General features: G+C 37.1%; 1 protein-coding gene across 1 annotated transcript; it reads right to left on the bottom strand.

Annotated features, from left to right (window-relative positions):
* Nucleotides 1–59: 59 nt before the first annotated feature.
* On the bottom strand, nucleotides 60–18,616 carry LOC127424852 (mitochondrial folate transporter/carrier-like). The gene is made up of 7 exons (XM_051670342.1): nucleotides 18,237–18,616; nucleotides 17,715–17,865; nucleotides 12,132–12,217; nucleotides 6,575–6,729; nucleotides 3,845–3,958; nucleotides 3,257–3,402; nucleotides 60–1,914 (listed from the first exon to the last, which is right to left on the bottom strand). Exons 1-7 carry the CDS (start codon nucleotides 18,415–18,417, stop codon nucleotides 1,788–1,790), a joined length of 960 nt encoding a protein of 319 aa, XP_051526302.1. The 5' UTR covers nucleotides 18,418–18,616; the 3' UTR covers nucleotides 60–1,787.
* Nucleotides 18,617–20,285: the final 1,669 nt, after the last annotated feature.

Below are 20,285 nucleotides of genomic sequence, written 5' to 3'. Positions count from 1 at the left end.
ATGCCTTCATAATGCTGATGAACTGTCTGAAAGTAGCACAACATAAAAGAGAGTGTAGATGGAAAATCCTGGAAAAAGTGTGTGTAGAATGACTAAGGTTTGGAATGTCTGGTGTGGTATAAAGTTGTTCTGCAGCTGTTGTGCTGAGTGTTCAATATTATAAGAAATCTGATTATTGTTCTTACAGTTTAGAATACAGTGGTCCCAAAAAGTAATTGGACACTACAGCAGCATTTAGAAAATGCAAAAATAACATTGCATTAGAAAACAAACTATCAAAGCAAATGACATTTATTTTAAAGACCGCACAAACACACTTTTCAAACAAAAGTTTGTGAGGTTTGATTATTAGTGCTGTCAGTTGATTCGATTTTTTAATCGCGATTACTTGCATAATATTTCATAATTAATTGCGATTTATTAGCAGATTTTGAAAGAGCTCAAATTTGACTCTATATTAGGGCTGGGCGATACGGCCAAAAATATTATCACAATATTCTTTTCATATCATTCGATATTTATTACGATACACATATGCAAACTGCACATTTTTTTGAATTTCCAAGCTGTAGTCTATACAAAACTGCATTGGATTATCTTCTGTCTTCCAGTTAAAATGTTCCTCTCAATTCAGCAGACATCTGTTTAAAATATGCTCGTGTCCTCCAGTAAGGTATCAGTTTCTGTCAGGCCTGTGTTCTATTATCCTGTAGCATTATGTCATTTCCTGAGCATGCCCAGTGAGTTTCGTCCTGGGCACATACGCCAGAGGAGATTTGCTTAGTGACTAAAGGTAAACGAGTTCATTCTCTCGCATAGCTAAACAAATAAAGCAGCTGTTTTTTGAAAATATCGTTAAAAAGACAAACATCTTCTTAAAAGAATTACGTGTTTGGTGAATATGGTGTTGGGTTGCATTGTCACAGGATGGCTTGAACCAGTTTACCATGACCTGTTCTTGTCCTCTTGTCACTGACAGCTTGAAATCATGATCACACTCTTTTATACTCTAATATTCATCAGTCTGAGAGACAATAATGGACACTCGTTAATCTCTCGGATTATTTTAATGTAACACCGTAAAAGGATCGTTTACCCAAAAATAACATTTCAGTCATTATTTACACACCCTCATGTCATTTCAAATCCAAATGACTTTCTTTAGTGGAACATACAGTAAAAGGAGAATTTTAGAAGAATGTTCTTGCTGCTCTTGTCCATTCAATAAAAGTGAATGGTGACCATGACTGTTAAGATTTTCAGTGAATAATTAAAATTTTAATCTGTACCTCACACATAGCTAACAAATGGCTTCATTAGATTTCGAAAATAGTGCACAAAACAAGTTGTACTTTTATGGGGCTTTATTTATTTATTTATGTTTGTCCTTGGAGCTTGACAGCCCCCTTGTCTCCATCCACTTTCATCAACTCTGCTTTTTGATCCACAGAAGAAAGAAATTCAGACAGGTTTAAAACGACACGTGAATGAGTAAATTATGACAGAATTGTTATTTTTTGGGTGAACTAGTCAATATGTCCCAATAAATTCAAGTATCAACAATACAATAAATCTGAAACCGTCATACTGAATATGCACCTCAATTTTCTACTTTTCATTAAGTGCACACACTCAATACTAGTTCTGTCTGCACACTGAGTTTAGAGTTAAACAGGAAATGTTTTATATTCCTACTTTTCTCCATCACACATACATAGTCCTGCCGTATTTTTTGTTGGTCCATTGTTGCGTTGGTGAGTGCGCACCCACATGCAAGTCCTGAGGATTTAGCGATACTCGCCCAACAGTACACGTGACACGTTTTCAAACACCAAGAAGGTGATGCAGCACGCTGGAATGACTCGCACCAAGTTGGGGACCATCCCTTTGTAAAAGCCCTCAATCCCCTCATTGCTATAGGAAAAGTAAAAAAAACAAAAAACATATTGAATTGATGTAAAGTAATATCAGATGAGTTCAAATTACTCCTGGAAGTTGCATAATATTTCCTCTGCCAAATTTGAATGTTTGCATTAGTGTTGGGGAAGCTATTTTGAAACTGTATTTGCCAATTCCTTAGTAACTTACAGTAAGATGATATCATAATAGAGCAGTTCAGCTTGCCTCTCATTTGCCACTCCCACTGAAGAACGACCCATTTAACCAAATATTTCACTATACAAAAAAAGACCTAAAACGTGTGCAGGGATTCAAACAAATCTGTAGTTTGTTTTTTGTTTTTTGAGCAAAAACTGATAAACTAAAATGAATCAGATTTCCCATGAGCACAATATGCCAAAAAACAGAGATGAAATCTGATATTATATAACTAAACTTTTACTTAACTACTTACTTTTTATTTTTCTCTTTGTTTATTTAGCTTTTTTGGGATGAGGTTGGAAGTGGCGGGTCAATAAATGTTCTTTCGTAAATGTAAACATCTCACGCTATGCCATTACTCATTGGAAAAAGTAGCTTGTTTTTGAAAAAAAAAAAGCTACTGTGGCGTTATTTGAAAATGTATTTAAAGATACAGTTCTTCCATAAATGAAAATTCTGTCATCATTTACTCACCCTCATGCCATCCCAGATGTGTATTACTTTCTTCTGCAGAACACAAATGAAGATTTTTAGAAGAATATTTCAGCTCTGTTGGTCCATACAATGCAAGTGAATGGTGGCCAGAACTTTGAATCTCCAAAAAGCACATGAAGTCAGCATAAAAGTAAAAGCAAATATAGATTTTTCTCCTCCATGCCCAGTAGGTTGTGATATGCCAAAAATATGTGAATGGCCAAAAATAAAAGCAGTAGAATGTGAAAGGGAAATTGGAGATTGACAGTAAAAAAGGACTTAAATATTGATCTGTTTCTCACCCACATCTATCATTTAGCTTCTGACGACATGGATTTAAACACTGGAGTCTTATGGATTACTTTTATGCTGCATATATGTGCTTTTTGGAGCTTCAAAGTTCTGGCCACCATTCACTTGCATTGTATGGAACTACAGAGCTGAGATATTCTTCTAAAAATCTTCATTTGTGTTCAGCAGAAGAAAGTCATTCACATCTGGGATGGCATGCATTTTTGAAAGAACTGTCCCTTTAAGTTAGCTGCATTGCTACTTTTAGTTAGTTACTGACTGCATTATGTACATGAGTAACTGAATTAAAAAATACAGTGACAAGCCAATAAATAAATATATTGCTCTCTAAATTCTGTGTGATGGAGTTTAAAGAGAGTTGAACCTATACCTCCATGTTCCCCTGATGACATCCATGATACCACTGTAGTTGTTGTGCTGGTCCTGCAGGCGAGCACGCACCACCTGGTATGGGTAAGTTACTGCCACTGCAAATATTTTGGAGATGGCTGCCATGGAGATGTACTCCAGTGGAGACTGAAGTAGAGAGACAGGAAAGAGACAGTGACTCACCTCCATTAAAATAATGACCATTGCTGGTTCCAGTACACAATAAACTTTTCTTTAAGTTACAATTTTACATTTTTATTTCTAAGACCATTGTGTTTGAAGACACAGCCACCAAGTGTTTACAGAGTCACACATTTTTAAGAGCTGATGGTTTTTTTTATACAACTTTTGGCAAAGACTGCTGCACTGTTATTTGAATGAGCTAACACACTGGTGCATGCTGTGCTATCATTGATTTCAGATTTCTGATTCCAGATAAGATGCAATGCGGAGCAGACTTTATGCCAAAAGCCAAAATGTTACGACTACCACAACATGAACTTTCCTTTAATCTGAATTTTGGGACATGAAACTCATATAGCGTTATATGTTCCTAGTTGAAAAAATAAGGCTGGTTTAATTTCCTCACCAGCAGTGATTCAGATGGCATCTTCTTATATTTATTCTGCTCCCTCTTCAGGCACTCATAGGTCATGAACTGTAATGCAGCATGGGAAGTCCCCGCCAGCCCCGGCAAAAAACCCTGCAGTGGTAGAACAACAAAATAAGGCACTAATACACAGAAACACACTCACAAAGGCACAAAAACATGGCTTCCTCACAGACTAACTTCACTGTTCGACTAATCTAAAACAGAATTCTACTAGACTGAATTCTACTTAAATATGTTATGATTTTAGGTCAATTTGGTGTGCCACACACAGACTTTAGCCTATATTTAAGCACGATCTATGCAACACAGAGCTGTATCAACTCTTCAAGTATAGTACAATAACACTCTCTTGTGGCCCTCTAGAGAAACTACAATCTTAGGGAGCAAAAGACTGGATCACCCCACCATTTAAATTAAACATAAAACATAGTTAGTGGCCCATTTTACTTCCGTAATGTGACATACTTCCATGTGAAACAAATGCAGGACGGTACTTGGTCGATCAGGAATTGATTGGATTGTGAAAAGTGGGCGTTAAATAACAGAATAGACCTGAATGTGAGTTTGCAATCAAATGTGGCAGACTACTGCCCTCCTGAAACATTTTCTGACCCATTGTTGCGCCTACATTTTTAATTTCGGGGACATTTTTTTGTCACTTTCAATGGCATTTTTGCTCCAAGCCCCCATTAATTTCTGACCCTGGCTGATACCAATATCTAAGGTGGTAGAAAAAGGCAAATAACCGATTAACTAGCTGAAAGTTTTACAAATCGATTTATTGATTGTTAAAAAAAAATGCTTTAGTCTTTCCTTACTGTGACGGGCACAGACATAGAGGCTAAAAGAGTCCAAAGTGAATTACATCCCTGATGAAGTTTATTATGCAACCAAAATCCCAATAATGACCTGAAAAAAAAATTAATAAATAAATAAAATTATATATATATTTATATTTAGGTGCATAACTATAAACAAGACAAAAACAGAGGACTCTTATTTTGAAATGTATGTGCTTTAGTCTGCACACTATCATCGTTGATTCTTGCCAATAACCGATAGTTCAAAAATCAGCTATCGGTGCCGTTTAATCGGTTAACCTCTAATCCCAACGATAATACTTCTTTTTCAGTGTTAACATTATTTGGTATTAACCTTTACGTTAACCGGCATTAAATTACTGGCAAGATTTAGAAAGATAGTTTGACATACAATGGGAGTCTACTTGTTGTTTAACATTAACCAATAGTCTGTGCGGTCTAAATGGCATCAGCCGAAAAAGAAAGTTGTTTCAGAAGCGGAGCAAGTTATAACATTTTGATCAAAGATGACAAAAGACAAAAAAAATGTTCTTTAGAATAACGTGCATAGAATTGTGCACAATCAGACCTGGTATGTGTATTACGGAAGTAAATAGGGTCCATTTAGATTTCATGTTGACTTTAAGGCCCCATATACACCTTGCATTAACATGAGTTTTCGGCGATCGGATCGCTATCGGATAGCACTTGACCACATTAAATGACAGCTGTAAATGACCCCAAGATGCACTGTGATCGGATCATGATCAGATCACTGAAAACACATTCAGAAGTGGTCAGGGACCGATTGTGACCAACTTTAAAGAAGGTGTAAATGCAAATGCCTTTTCGTTATCCGGATACAACTACGCAAGTAATAAATTATGTGATGAAGTTATGCTACAGCCATCCGTAGTTAAAGCGCTGTACGTAGTTTTTTGTTTGTTTTTGTTTTGCCTTTTCAGAGACTATTTAGCAGGGACGTGCCACTTCTGTTAAAATGAATGGAAGAAATTGGAAAACCCAACGGTGAACAGATTTAGAAAGAAGGCCCGCATTCCAGGTAAAAGAGCCAATCACCTTTTAGATACAGACACCCACTGCCTGTCAATCAACTCATGAACGCGCATGCACATTAGCTAAACAAGCCGGGAAAATTGCGTTTTTAGCTAAATCTTGGCTAAAGAAGCACAATTTATGAATCCAGTGTTGTGAAATATGTTCTTTGGTCATAATCTTGATCAACTGTTTGAGATTTAGGTCTTTCTCCATTTCAAGTAGATAGGAGCTGCACTTTCATGACTGGAAATAGCTTCACGAGAACATTCCAAAGATGACCACCAGTGGACTGACTTGCTAGAAAGACTTTGGCCTTCTTCTGTTAAATTGCAATGTGAAGAACACAACAGACACTGCCATCTTGGAATCTTGTCAACCATACAATGAACAATGAATTATTCCATTGGAATACACTTGGAATATCTCGTCTCTTATATTTAGCACTTACAAAGCACCGAACGTGAGACGAAAATCATTAAATTTGCTTTGGCGACCTGAAATTTAAAATAAAATAAAAAAAGTTAAATTAAGAAAAAACCCTGATTGTCAGTTGGTGATGGGAAGCATTTGAATTATCGATCAATGTTTTTAAAATTCGCTAAAAGACAGAGAATTTTCAGTTCCCACAGGCTCTGATGTAATATGTAAGTAGCGTTTTCCATTTTGCATGGGTAACTTTGATCTGATCTCTCTCTGATCACAGTGGAGATGCAGTCCAGCTAAACATGTTAATTCAAGTTGTAAATGGGGCCTAGGATTAGCACACAAGAAATCTCTATTATACCTTCAACAGAATCTCTGCTTATGAAACAGACGAATGGGGTTAATTTAAAATCTGTAGATGTACCCTGTATAGTCCCGGGATACCCTCGTGACGGTATATTTTCACGAGGGCGTCCATCATTCCCTTGTACTGCTTCCGGGAAGGATCTGCATTGTACTGCAGCACCAGCCGGGTCTTTGTCACCCAGACCGGGTTGGTGAGGCAAAGCGTCAGAATGCCTAGAAATGCAGGGGAACATGGTACAGCCAGTCCAACACATGGGCACCTTCAAAACCAACACTTTGCCAAAGCCACTCGCCGTTAGAACTATGCCAGCTATGTTTCAATGCTTAAGCATTTTAACATATAAAAGTAGCCATTATGAAAAATAATTCAGTCTTGTTTTATCATAACGAGTCTAGAAATGCAGGCCACGATTGATACCGTATTAGCCAGCTAACTGTTAAAGTTGGTAGTGTTAGTGTACAATGAAGTCATATATTCATGTTTTGATAACACTGTTTGTTAATGGTGAAGTGTGTAATATTTCAATGTTAAAATACTTTCTTCTATCCCAGTTTAATGTGCAGAGACAACTATAAGTAAGTGATTCGTAGCTTGACTTCCTGAAGAGTGTAAAGGGCTGAAGGGGCAGTATGACTGTTTGGGAAAGCTCCAAAAAGCACATAAAGGCTGCATAAAAGTAATCCATAATAATCCAGTGGTTTAATCCATGTCTTCTGAAGGGATCACAGTACATATTGTCATTGCAGTCTCTCGGCACGATCATGATTTTAAGCTCGATTACACTTCCTAGTGCTTGACGCATGCGCAGAGTGCTATATGGCTCAAGGAAGCGTAATCAAGCTTGAAATCATGATCGTCAAGGAGACTGCAGATATCATGAGTTATAGTGAAATATTAGTTACATTTTGGTCTGTTCTCACCCAAAAACAATTAGATCGCTTCAGAAGACATGAATTAAACAACAAGAGTCTTATGGGTTACTTTTATGCTGCCTTTATGTGTTTTTTGGAGCTTCAAAGTTCTGGTCACCATTCACTTGCATTGTATGGACCTACAGAGCTAGGGTATTCTTCTAAAAATCTTCATTTGAAAAAATAAAGTCATACACATCTGAGATGGTATGAGAGTGAGTAAATGGTGAGAGAATTTTCATTTTTGGGTGAACTATCCCTTTAAATCCATCCTGGCAGTTCATACTGAAGGTACATTGGAAAAAAAAAAAAAAAATCACATACGCATCCAATTTATTTCCACATATGAAAGTGGCCCAGGTCGGATTTCAAGATGTCAGATTCATTGAGCTTGAGACTGTCATCCAATTAATATATCTGTGTGACATTTGAGTGAAGAAAAAAAAAATCAGATTTGGGCCAAAATCAGCTGCCATGTGAAGGTAGCCATCGACCGACCGGTCCATGTAACGCTTTATGCTTTCAAAGCACTAAAAACCCTAAGAACACCTATGGCACCCTCAACACTTTAGCACTGTGGTGGCAAGATTTACACGGGCTAGAATCACTCACATTTTCTTTAGACAGTGACATTTATTTGATATTTTTCTAATTATTTTGCTATTTTGTTTGATGTGCTATCGCTGCAAAAATGACACACTTCACCTTTAACTAAGGGCTTCTAAAACATTTAAGCCCAAAAGCATTTCATATTAGTTCATGTCAACATTGTACAGATATTATTGGTTCAGTTGTTCCCCTTAATGTTTGCTCTGTGCTTTAGAAAAATCAGTTTGTTTCACTTCCTATACCAGATACTTCCTATACCAGTCTTGACTCTTCCCTATTTACAACATTGTCAGTTTTGAAAGAGCCTGTTTCTGGAGCTGGGTCATTCCTTCTGTGCAGTACATTTTCATGTAATTTATTGGTTAAAATATTAAAATCTTTTTTTTTTAAGAGATGTAAATTATATTAGTTAGTTTTCTTTTATCACAATGTGACAATTAACTTTTATTTTTGATGTTTCTTCCTTTTTATCCTTTCTCTAATTGAATTTTTTTTTTTTTTTTTTTTTTAAATAACATGTTTTCATGGGAATACTGTTTTAAATTGGTAATCTCTTTAGGGATGCACCGATACCATTTTTTCTCTCCCGATCTGATCAGCCGATTCTGAGCACAATATAGCCGAGCATGACGCAGACCCACCGTATTTGACCCACCCTGCCGGGACTGAACAGCATCACTTTGATCCAGACACCTGGATCATCTCTTAAACATGCAGAACGTGCGTTTGACGACACTGCGCATATGGATATGCCAGGTTATAACGCTCTTCAACATCTTTGATGATTATTTGATTCATTACTGCTGAAATGATCAGTTGAAAATGTTCACAAACATCTCTTTAAATCAAATTCATTATACTGCCTACTTTACCATTTGGCGGTAATAGTGCAATGTAAACTGCGCAGGGCAAATTGCACAGAGTTTTGTGAATGAAGCGCAATCTTTAATGAAGCGCAATCTCTAATTTACATAGAAAGGAGGAGTGTTTGCGCAGAAAGGAATGACAATGACTTCATTTAAATATTGAAGACGCAGTGCAATTTCGGCGCTGACTGCTCACACTAAACGTGACTGTGGATGGTTAGTGAATAAGATGCAGGTATTTGCGCTGAAATACCACACGCAAAAGTGGCACAACTGTTTAGTGAATCTGCCTCATTGTTTCATTATAAAAAGAAAGAGAGAATTAACAGTAATTCAAGTGAAATTATTGACTAGAAAAGAAGCCAGTTCTCTTTAAAAAAGTTTTTAACTTATAACTGGATTGAGACCTCTATATATATATATATATAAATAACAATAAAATAATAATAATTATTAGGGCTGTCATGATTATGAAATTTGTCTGACGATTAATTGTCAAACAAATAATTGTGATTATGACAATTAATTGTCTGTTTTAGGGCTTTCATGATTATGACGATTAATTGTTATACAATTGTAATACTTTTGTGATAGGTGTATGAGTGCTTTATAAACCTTAGTAAGTCATTTACTCATATTTACCTTTTGTACGATTTCTTTTAAGGCTTTAAAAAAATATATAATATTTTAAGTATCAAAATAAGTATTCAATATACTTAAAATATCTGTTCTCATTTTGGTAAACTTTAGTCTTGGTCCATTTTTCATTTACACGGCTGTTGTTGGAACCCAGCCAATTATATTATATTATATTATGCAATAGTAAAACTTTTCTATCCAAAATCTTTCACTTTCACACATTACTTAAAGTCTCTCAGATTAAGCCCTTATTTCACATGAAAAAAGACCTTTGATATTCTGTGTTTCTTCTATCTATCATCTCGGGCGTGACACAGGGCTATGTATGTGGTCCACGGTGCAGCTCAGAGACGGTCGGAGCTCAATTGAATGAGACTCAAATGTGCCGTTCATTCCCTAATTTGGACAGTAAAATTTTATTGGAATTTAAAGCTACACTGTCAAATTTTTCAGATCGAAATGAACAAAATTTAATTAATGAGCAAGTACACCAACAATCCATGCTCTAAACCATGTATTTGCCATACCCCGATTCACTATGGTAAGCCTACAATAATGATTTATATTTTAGAGCTGTCAGGACGGATTTGGCGGGAAATTGCATACTTCCGTCATTAGTCCGTGCGTTTTTACGTCATGTCCGTAAAGAAAAGAAGGTCAAGCTACTACAGTGCGTGCATGTGTGCGCTGAAAAGTGTGGTAGTAATTTGAAGCTGAAAGCTTGTCGCCACAATAACCGAGCGAAATTGACCATGGATCATTCAAAAAGGCAACCCTTAGGGGTATCACCCGTAGGGTTTCCCCTAAGGGGGAAAACCTTAGGGAAAGGTTTGGGAAATCGGTTTGGGAACCAAACTGAGAATCGAGAAGAGTCTGCAAGCAAAAAACAACATCGGATTGGCTTTTCAGAGGTGGCGACAACTCCAAGATCTTAAAGGATTTAAAACCGACCCAGAGATGGAGATTTTCTTGCTGGACAGCAGATAAGATATTTTATTGGACCGATAGTTGCCAGCTAGCTCTCTTTAGCGCGGTAGATTTTTAGATAGTGTTAGCCACTCTAATGGGGCATTTTATTATGGACTGTGAAACTGCAGTGCTTTCAATTTCATTTTTGAGGAAGGAAAGACAACAGAACAAATTTAACTTTTATGCTGGTAACAATGGCAATCTCTAAACTAGTTACAACCTTGGTCTATTTGCCTGCTAGTTAAGTTATAATAGTTTCCACCATTTGATTTGATCTAATATGACTAGCAATCATTATGTCTAATGTCACTGTTGCCTAACAACTGTTTTCAATGAGTCAAAAAAAAAAACAGCGGAAGATATGCTACTTACCTGCTCATAAGACTGGATATCTGTCTTTTTCTTCCTTTCCTTATTTATTATTATTTTTTTTTAGGGGAAGGGGTGAGTTTTGTCATTAGAAACATTCGCTCTGATAAGATGATCACCTGTAACCATGGTTACACCGCTACTCCTCAAGCCATCAGATTCATCCGCGCAGAAGAGCAGAGTTGAAGCCTAACTCACGTAATTACAGAAACAATGTTCCTCCGCAAGTAACTTGCAGTTTTATGCTTCAACCACTAGAGGGCCAAGAGTTACACAGTGTAGCTTTAAAATGCACCATGATCGCGGTTACCTCCAATAACCACGGTTATTTGATCAAACGATTATTTAATAATCGCGACAGGCCTAGTTATTGTTATGATTATCAATAATAAAAAAATAATAATAAATATAATTTTATTGTAAAATAGTAATCTATTTCATTCATAATTTCTTAACTTTAAACCCTGGGGCTTTTATTTTGATGGAACACTCCAGGAAAACGGTGAACATAGTGTGTCTATTTGTGGGCTGGTTTAATATGCTTTTCATTCAAAATCTGGTAAATTGCTCTACTGCAGTTCCAATCTCAATGCATGAGAATGCTATGTGTATGTGTGTGACACAACAGAGAACTGCTCATTTACTGAAGCACGCTAAATATTATTAAATGCAGCATTTTGAGATTCACAAAGCTGTCGTATGTCTTCAAAAGACTTTAAATAAAATGCACGAGTCATATGGACTACTTTAATGGGGCTTTAATGGTTCTTTTATGCCATTTTTGGAGCTTGACGTAACGACCATGACTAATACACAGTATTGGATTTGGATCAGGCTCGTCAGACCAATGCTCGATCCGGTTCAAAATGCCAATATCGGAGAAGAAACCGATCCAGGTATCGGATCGGTACATCCCTAAATCAATTAACAGGTTTTCCTATATGTCTTCAATATCACTTTCCATACTGTTATTCTTTTTCAAAATCCTTTGAAAAAACAAAAGGCAATTCCTTACTGAAAGTCTGTTACACCCTTTAATAGATATACTTGAGTAAAAAGCACAAGCATATTCATATTTGAAGTCATTGAGTTCAAAATGTACAGCATAAGAGGATTGACCCAGCTAGCACTGAAGAACAAACTCATCTCCAAGGCCTCTGACACTGCAGTTGTACCATTCTCATAAGTGAGCTATAGCTGTAGCTGTGTTTAGTTTGTCAACCTCACAGGTGGCTCTTTTCTCATACTGACCTGCCTCTGCGGCAGACACCAGGTGTTCACCTGCAGTCAGCTCTGTTTGCCGCCCCTCCTGTGTGTATGCTTTAATAGCATTATAACTGTAGGAAGACAAAACAGAGCAACATTACATTCCTGGAAGCCATATAGCACTTGGATGTCTATTGTAAAGTGATTTACAGTGCTGTAAACTGACCTCACTTCATATAGTCATTTGTTATTGAATCAACATGGGGATTTTGGGGAGGGTGGGGTTACATTAAAGGAATAGTTCATTTAAAATTAAAAATGCTGTCATAATTTACTTACCCTTATTTTGTTCCAAACCAGTATTACTTTCTTTTTCCATGGAACACAAAAGAAGCGCTCTTTGCCGAAAGTCTGTGGAGCTTCAAAAATGGCAAAAAAGCACCATAAAAGTAGTCAATATGACGTGTGCAGTATATTTTAAGTCTTTTTACAATTTGATAACTTTGTTTGAGGAAAAGATTACATTTAAAGCTGAAGTATGTAATTTCTGTGACTCTAGCGCCACCAAATGGAATTGAAAAAATAAACAATGTTTTCAAAACAGCTTTCCGAATACGCCCCTCATAAGCAGGTCGCTCAAAATAAACACAGGAATTTTATAGCTCCACAGAGACACAGTGTTTACATTTTTCAAGAAAATTAATCTATGAATGGTTACTAATAAAGCTGAAGTCAGAAGTATACATACACTTTGGTTGAAGTCATTAAAACATATTTTTTAACCACACCACAGATTTCATATTAGCAAACTATAGTTTTGGCAAGTTGTTTAGGACATCTTCTTTGTGCATGACACAAGTAATTTTTCCAACAATTGTTTACAGACAGATTGTTTCACATTTAATTGACTATATCACAATTCCAGTGGGTCAGACGTTTACATACAACTAAGTTAACTGTGCCTTTAAGCAGCTTGGAAAATTCAAGAAAATTATCTCAAGCCTTTAGACAATTAGCCAATAAGCTTCTGATAGGAGGTGTACCTGTGGATGTATGTTAAGGCCTACCTTCAAACTCAGTGCCTCTTTGCATGACATCATGGGAAAATCAAAAGAAATCAATCAAGACCTCAGAAAGAAACTGTGGACCACCACAAGTCTGGTTCATCCTTGGAAGCAATTTACAAATGCCTGAAGGTACCACGTTCATCTGTACAAACAATAGTATGCAAGTATATACACCATGGGACCACACAGCCATCATACCGATCAAGAAGGAGACACATTCTGTCTCCAAGAGATGAACATAGTTTGGTGCGAAAAGTGCAAATCAATCCCAGAACAACAGCAAAGGACCTTGTGAAGATGCTGGAGGAAACAGGTAGATAAGTATCTATATCCACAGTAAAACGAGTCCTATATCGACATAACCTGAAAGGCTGCTCAGCAAGGAAGAAGCCACTGCTCCAAAACCACCATAAAAAAGTGAGACTACAGTTTACAAGTGCACATGGGGACAAAGATCTTACTTTTTGGAGAAATGTCCTCTGGTCTGATGAAACAAAAATTGAACTTTTTGGCCATAATGACCATTGTTATATTTGGAGGAAAAAGGGTGAGGCTTGCAAGCCGAAGAACACCATCCCAACCGTGAAGCATGGGGGTGGCAGCATCATGTTGTGGGGTGCTTTGCAGGGCCAGAATTCCAGCAACTTATTGTGTGAAGCTTGTGGAAATCTACCCAAAACATTTGACCCAAGTTACACAATTTAAAGGCAATGCTACCAAATACTATCAAAGTGTATGTAAACTTCTGACCCACTGGGAATGTAATGAACGAAATAAAAGCTGAAATAAATCATTCTCTCTACTATTATTCTGACATTTCACATTCTTAAAATAAAGTAGTGATCCTAACTGACCTAAGACAGGGAATGTTTTCTACGATTAAATGTCAGGAATTGTGAAAAACTGAGTTTAAATGTATTTGGCTAAGGTGTATGTAAACTTCTGACTTCAACTGTAGTTGTCTCTGCATATTAAGTTGGGAAAGAAGAAAGTAGTTTAACGTTACATACTTCAGCTTTAAGCCATTATTCACAGAAAATGTTCCCACAAGCTGTAGCTCTCAAATCTCAGGTGTGTTTGCACCAGATTTGACAAAGATTCTGTATGATGCATGTTTCATAGATGAATGTAAGGTAACGTAAAGCATAAATATGCAGAAGCATGGATGGGTTATCTATTTAAGAGCAATGGCGGAGGGAAAAAAAAATTCTACAATCTGTAATGTCAGCTTAAATTCTGGTCTGTATGGCTTCAAAAGACTTGAAATACACGCATACTGTAAGTTGTACTACTTTTATGGTGCTTTTTTTTTTTGTCCTTTTGAAGCATGACAGACCTTGGCCAATGTATTCTTTCATTGTTTGAAAAAAGTGGCTTAAACATCTTCTAAACGTCTCCTTTTGTGTTCCATGGAAGAAGAAAAAAGTAATACAGGTTTGTAACGGCATGAGGATGAACGATAAAATAAGAGAATTAAAAACAGTTTGGGTGAACTATTATTTTAAAAAACATATCGTTAACTGTGAATTTAAAAAACAATCAAATGAACAAACATCAGGCATGAAAAAAGACATTAGTGCATAACAAAAACAATTATATGGCATTAATACAGCTCTATTTATATTTAATATAAATGACATAAATTTATACTAAAGAAAAGTAAACTAGGGCTGTCGATTTAACGCATCAAGTGCGATTAATTATATAAAAAATACTTTGTTAACAAAAATAACGCAATTAATCATGCCTCCTGACCTGTACGTAAATTCCGTGATTGAGTTTTTCCTACAATTCGAGCAATTCAAGCTTGAAGTATATTTAACTTTATGTTTGTACGTGCCACACCACGCTGGGTTCACACATCCGCCGTGAGTGTGAGCGAGGCGTGAGTGGTGCGTAAGCGGGGCGGTCGCGTTGACCGTTCACATTGGCCCTGTCTCTTCCGTGAAAAACAGCAGCGCCTCTGCACAATAAATAAAGTTATCTATGGGGTCCTACGCCAAATGTTTTCTTTAATAAGGTCGTAATAAGCTGAGGTTATTGCTGCTTCAAGGACAACAGCACACTTTATCAGCACACTTGGTTGTGATTGGTTAATGTTGTGTCTAAGCTGTACACCTATATACACAGAATGGCAAAAGGTCCGGCAGTTTATAAATTCTTTATTTTATTCAGTTCATGCAGACATATAAACTGTAGTGTATTATAGGTTCAGTTTGAATAATTTTGATTTGCTTTTGTGTCTATTCTATGATCTCCTGATTATTTTAGTTTTGTACTGCACCCAAAGCCACATGAGCTCAGCGTGAGACGCGTAGCAAAAATAGGCTCAACGGCGAAACTATCAGCTCACTGCCGCTTCTGGGACGCGTCACCTCGCGACTCACGCTTGCAGTGTAAATGGTGTCATCTGTTAATATGGGCGCCGAAACGAAAACGCAACGTTCACGCCTCGCTCACGTCCCACTCATGGAGGATGTGTGAACCCGCCATCAGCAGGGAGCAGTCAATGTGCCTCAACAGACCTCACAAGCAACGCAGCCACAGAATAAGAGCCACTCACACAGGATGCATTCTTGATAGCTGGACGAAGCACAACAGAATGCAGGGATCACGAGACGCGATTTTCAAAGTTTCAACTACTTTTTTTAACTTGACACAGTGTCCTAAAAACACAGCGTTTATGACGCTTAAAGGAATATTCCGGGTTCTATTCAAGTAAAGCTCAATCAACAGTATTTGTGGCATAATGTTGACTACCACAAAACATTATTTCGACTCGTCCCTACTTTTCTTTAAAAAAAGGAACAATCAAGGTGATACAGTGAGGCACTTACAATGGAAGTAAATGGGGCCAATCTGTAAATGTTCAAATACTCATTGTTTCAAAAGTATAGCCTCAAGACATAAACAATGTGTGTTAACTTGATTTTAGTGTGATAAAATCACTTACTTACCTTTTCTGTGTAAAGTTATAGCCAATTTTACAATGACGACGTATTGCCGTAAACCCTAAAACTCTAACATGACCCGAAAAACTGTGATTTAAACAATTTTACAGCCCAAATAATACAGCAGTTTTAACAGAAAAATGTATGTAAGTGCTTTTATAAAATTATAAGCTTCACATTTCTGCCTTTAAACCCTCCAAAAATTGGCCCCATTCACTTCCCAACTGTAACTTTGATTTTTGCAAATATCTATTTAGCCAATCATGTGGCAGCAGTGTAATGTATAAAATAATGCATATAGGGGTCAGGAGCTTCAGTTAATGTTCACATCAACCATCAGAATGGGGAAAAAATGTGATCTCAGTGATTTGGACCGTGGCATGTTTGTTGGTGCCAGACGGGCTGGTTTGAGTATTTCTGTAACTGCTGATCTCCTGGGATTTTCACACACAACAGTCACTAGAATTTACTCAGAATGGTGCCAAAAACAAAGAACGGACGGAAATGCCTTGTTGATGAGAGAGGTCAACGGAGAATGGCCAGACTGGTTCGAGCTGACAGAAAGGCTATGGTAACTCAGATAACCCCTCTGTACAATTGTAGTGAGCAGAATAGCATCTCAGAATGCCAAATGTCAACATGTCAAACCTTTAGGTAGATGGGCAACAACAGCAGAAGACCACGTCGGGCACATGATTAGGACCAAAGTGTTCCTAAAAAAGTGCTTAGTGAGTGTAGATGACAATTAAAAATATCCCAAACGGAACAGGAAAATATGTCCAGTCAGAACAGGACAGATTGACGAACTTTATTACAAAATGGATAGCAGTCAACTGTCGGCTTATGTTAAAATAAAACAAACAGTATACTGACTTATAAAGCCACTTTTTGTATTGTGTAATCAATGCTTTACTCGTCTGCCACATTAATGTAATGTCTTTGAAATATCTGAATTTTTATATATAATTATAATAATTTGAATGATTCTGTAATTTTATATTCGGTTATCTTTATATGGGGGCCTTTCTCAGTAAATATTGGTAAGTGATTAATTGCAGTTAATTCAATTAATTCATCAGCATGTCATGTAATTAATTTGATTAAAAATTCGATTGACAGCCCTAATGTAAACCTCATAAATCTTTGCTCAGGATCTATAAATATTTTCAGATCGGTTGTTATGGTCTATTCTGCACCTTTGCCTCACATTTTTGAACAGCATGACTCTATAAACAAAATATTACACAAGTTCTTTGATATCACTAGCCGCTTATCAGCTGGTTTGAAACACAGAGAATAAATAAAACCAAAACTGTTTATCGGCGATACAGGTCTGAAATTAGGTCAAATAACTGCATGCAGTATCTTCATATCTCAACAGTATCAACTGACACAGCACTGTTGGGCGTATCTTTTTTTGGCCTGTTATTTATAAAGGCTCCATGACTTTTCATGAAACCGCGTAGAACGTCCATACTGCGTGTGTCGAGTGAATGTGGTCAATATCAAGGCAATAAACGCTGAAGTTATGTTTGGATTTGAGTTGAAGTATGTGCAAACAGGAAATTCCATTCTGTGCTTCCCTTTTTAAGACAACTTCGACTACTCACAAGAGGAAGTACAGGCCCCATGATGCCCCAGCACCCCAGATGTTGGGGGTAACACCCTGATAGAGACCCCTGATCCCTTCTAGCTTCCAGATGGTCTTCATGCAGTGCAACATGCCATCGTATTGGGGTCGCATTTGCAGACCGTCACTTACTGGAAAGAATGAGAAAGAGATAACATTTCTAAGAGATAAATTTGTACTTCTGCCTAAACATAACCACAAATAGGCATTAAGAGGCCAGTGCAAATGTAAAACTATTAATGACTTTGTTTTGCTTCCCCTCTGAATGGTTTTTATTTTGTATTTTTAGCTTTGTCTTAAAACCTTGTAGGCTGCCTACCTAGACAGCATGCTTTTTATGATTCTGAAACAATGGTGGTAAAAAGTGGTATCACACTTAATCTAAACATTTTGATAATATTCCATATTTTAATATATATTAGATTCTACTTCTATGCTTTTTCATCTCTCTAGGGTTTGAGACACAGCCTTTGTATATTACACAAGGGGAACATGTACTGACCTGCAAACCTTATTTTGACCAAATCCAGGGGGTGTAGCACCATTGTGGAAATAACACCTCCACTGAGTCCTGCTGCAAGATTTTCATATTTGATGTGTTTAAAGAGTCGCAGGAGGCTTGCAGAAATGGAGAAAGATGAACCAGAGGAGTCTGCAGCGACGGCCGAAATGGTCGCGGTCATGTTTGTTTTTCTTTGTTTACTAGACAGACGCCCTGCGCGCAGTCAAATACTCTTTATGAGAGCAGACAGCGACATAAAGTTATAAAAAACGATCTTATAACCACTAGACCCATGAAATTCAACAACCACTGTTGGGCCATTATAGAGAGCTTTCGTCTGACCTCCACTCCTCCACTGCTGGTTAAGGTAAATAACAGGGCATGTTGACGCATGTCAGTGGGCGGAGCAAAGAGCCAACGGCAACAGCGAATCTCCACAACATAGGACGTGACGTCATTTAGAGACTAGACCGCGCCACATACTGTACAGATCTGAGAATGTGTGCATTGATTTGCTATTGAGGGCGGACTACATCAACAAACAAACAAACTTCTGTAATTCATTAGTCGAATAAAACCCTTACATCTAATATACTGCCAGTCAAATGTTTGCACACCCTGAACAGAATGTATTTTTCTCATGATCTTAAAATCATTTGAATCTATAGGGTTGTGCCTAAATGCTCGAAATTAGACCAATATACGTATATTGCGCCTATGCTCAAAATATATATATATATATATATATATATACACTGGCAGCCAAAAGTTTGGAATAATTTACAGATTTTGCTCTTATGGAAAGAAATTGGTACTTTTATTCACCAAAGTGGCATTCAACTGATCACAATGTATAGTCAGGATATTATTAACGTGAAAAATTACTATTACAATTTGAAAAAAATGTTCAGAACTTCTCATCAAAAATCCTTCATGTGCAGCAATGTCAGCTTTTCAGATCCTTGGCATTCTAGCTGTCAGTTTGTCCAGATACTCAGGTGACATTTCACCCCACACTTCCTGTAGCACTTGCCATAGATGTGGCTGTCTTGTCGGGCACTTCTCACACACCTTACAGTCTAGCTGTAATCCCACAAAAGTTCAATGGGGTTAAGATCCATAACACTCTTTTCCAGTTATCTGTTGTCCAATGTCTGTGTTTCTTTGCCCACTCTAACCTTTTCTTTTTGTTTTTCTGTTTCAAAAGTGGCTTTTTCTTTGCAATTCTTCCCATAAGGCCTGCACCCCTGAGTCTTCTCTTTACTGTTGTACATGAAACTGGTGTTGAGCGGGTAGAATTCAATGAAGCTGTCAGCTGAGGACATGTGAGGTGTCTATTTCTCAAACTAGAGACTCTGATGTACTTATCCTCTTGTTTAGTTGTACATCTGGCCTTCCACATCTCTTTCTGTCCTTGTTAGAGCCAGTTGTCCTTTGTCTTTGAAGACTGTAGTGTACACCTTTGTATGAAATCTTCAGTTTTTTTTGGCAATTTCAAGCATTGTATAGCCTTCATTCCTCAAAAAAATGATTGACTGACAAGTTTCTAGAGAAAGCTGTTTCTTTTTTGCCATTTTTGACCTAATATTGACCTTAAGACATGCCAGTCTATTGCATACTGTGGCAACTCAAAAACAAACACAAAGACAATGTTAAGCTTCATTTAATGAACCAAATAGCTTTCAACTGTGTTTGATATAATGGCAAGTGATTTTCTAGTACCAAATGATCAGTTTAGCATGATTACTCAAGGATAAGTTGTTGGAGTGATGGCTGCTGGAAATGGGGTCTGTCTAGATTTGATCAAAAATTACTTTTTTCAAATAGTGATGGTGCTGTTTTTTATATCAGTAGTGTCCTGACTATACATTGTGATCAGCTGAATGCCACTTTGGTGAATTAAAGTACCATTTTCCTTCCGAAACAGCAAAATCTGTACATTATTCCAAACTTTTGGCCGCCAGTGTATATATATATTGTCGTGGATGCGTTGTATAAAATAGTGAAGTAAAGGCAGCAAGTTTCCAGCATACTGTTAAAAAACATCCC

The sequence above is a fragment of the Myxocyprinus asiaticus genome, chromosome 34, assembly GCF_019703515.2.
Source record: "Myxocyprinus asiaticus isolate MX2 ecotype Aquarium Trade chromosome 34, UBuf_Myxa_2, whole genome shotgun sequence".
In the NCBI taxonomy this organism is placed as follows: Eukaryota; Metazoa; Chordata; class Actinopteri; order Cypriniformes; family Catostomidae; genus Myxocyprinus; species Myxocyprinus asiaticus.
Note: the sequence above shows the minus strand (reverse complement) of the source record. Positions and strands in the feature narration are given on the sequence as shown.

What these genes read in the sequence shown, in the direction of transcription:
- LOC127424852 (XM_051670342.1), bottom strand. Translation starts at nt 18,417, where the DNA reads ATGACCGCGACCATTTCGGCCGTCGCTGCAGACTCCTCTGGTTCATCT. An exon ending in GGTGTCTGCCGCAGAGGCAG is followed by an intron (nt 6,730 to 12,131) that starts GTCAGTATGAGA and finishes CTGCATTTCTAG; the next exon opens with GCATTCTGACGCTTTGCCTC. An exon ending in GTATCCCGGGACTATACAGG is followed by an intron (nt 3,959 to 6,574) that starts GTACATCTACAG and finishes CTACCACTGCAG; the next exon opens with GGTTTTTTGCCGGGGCTGGC.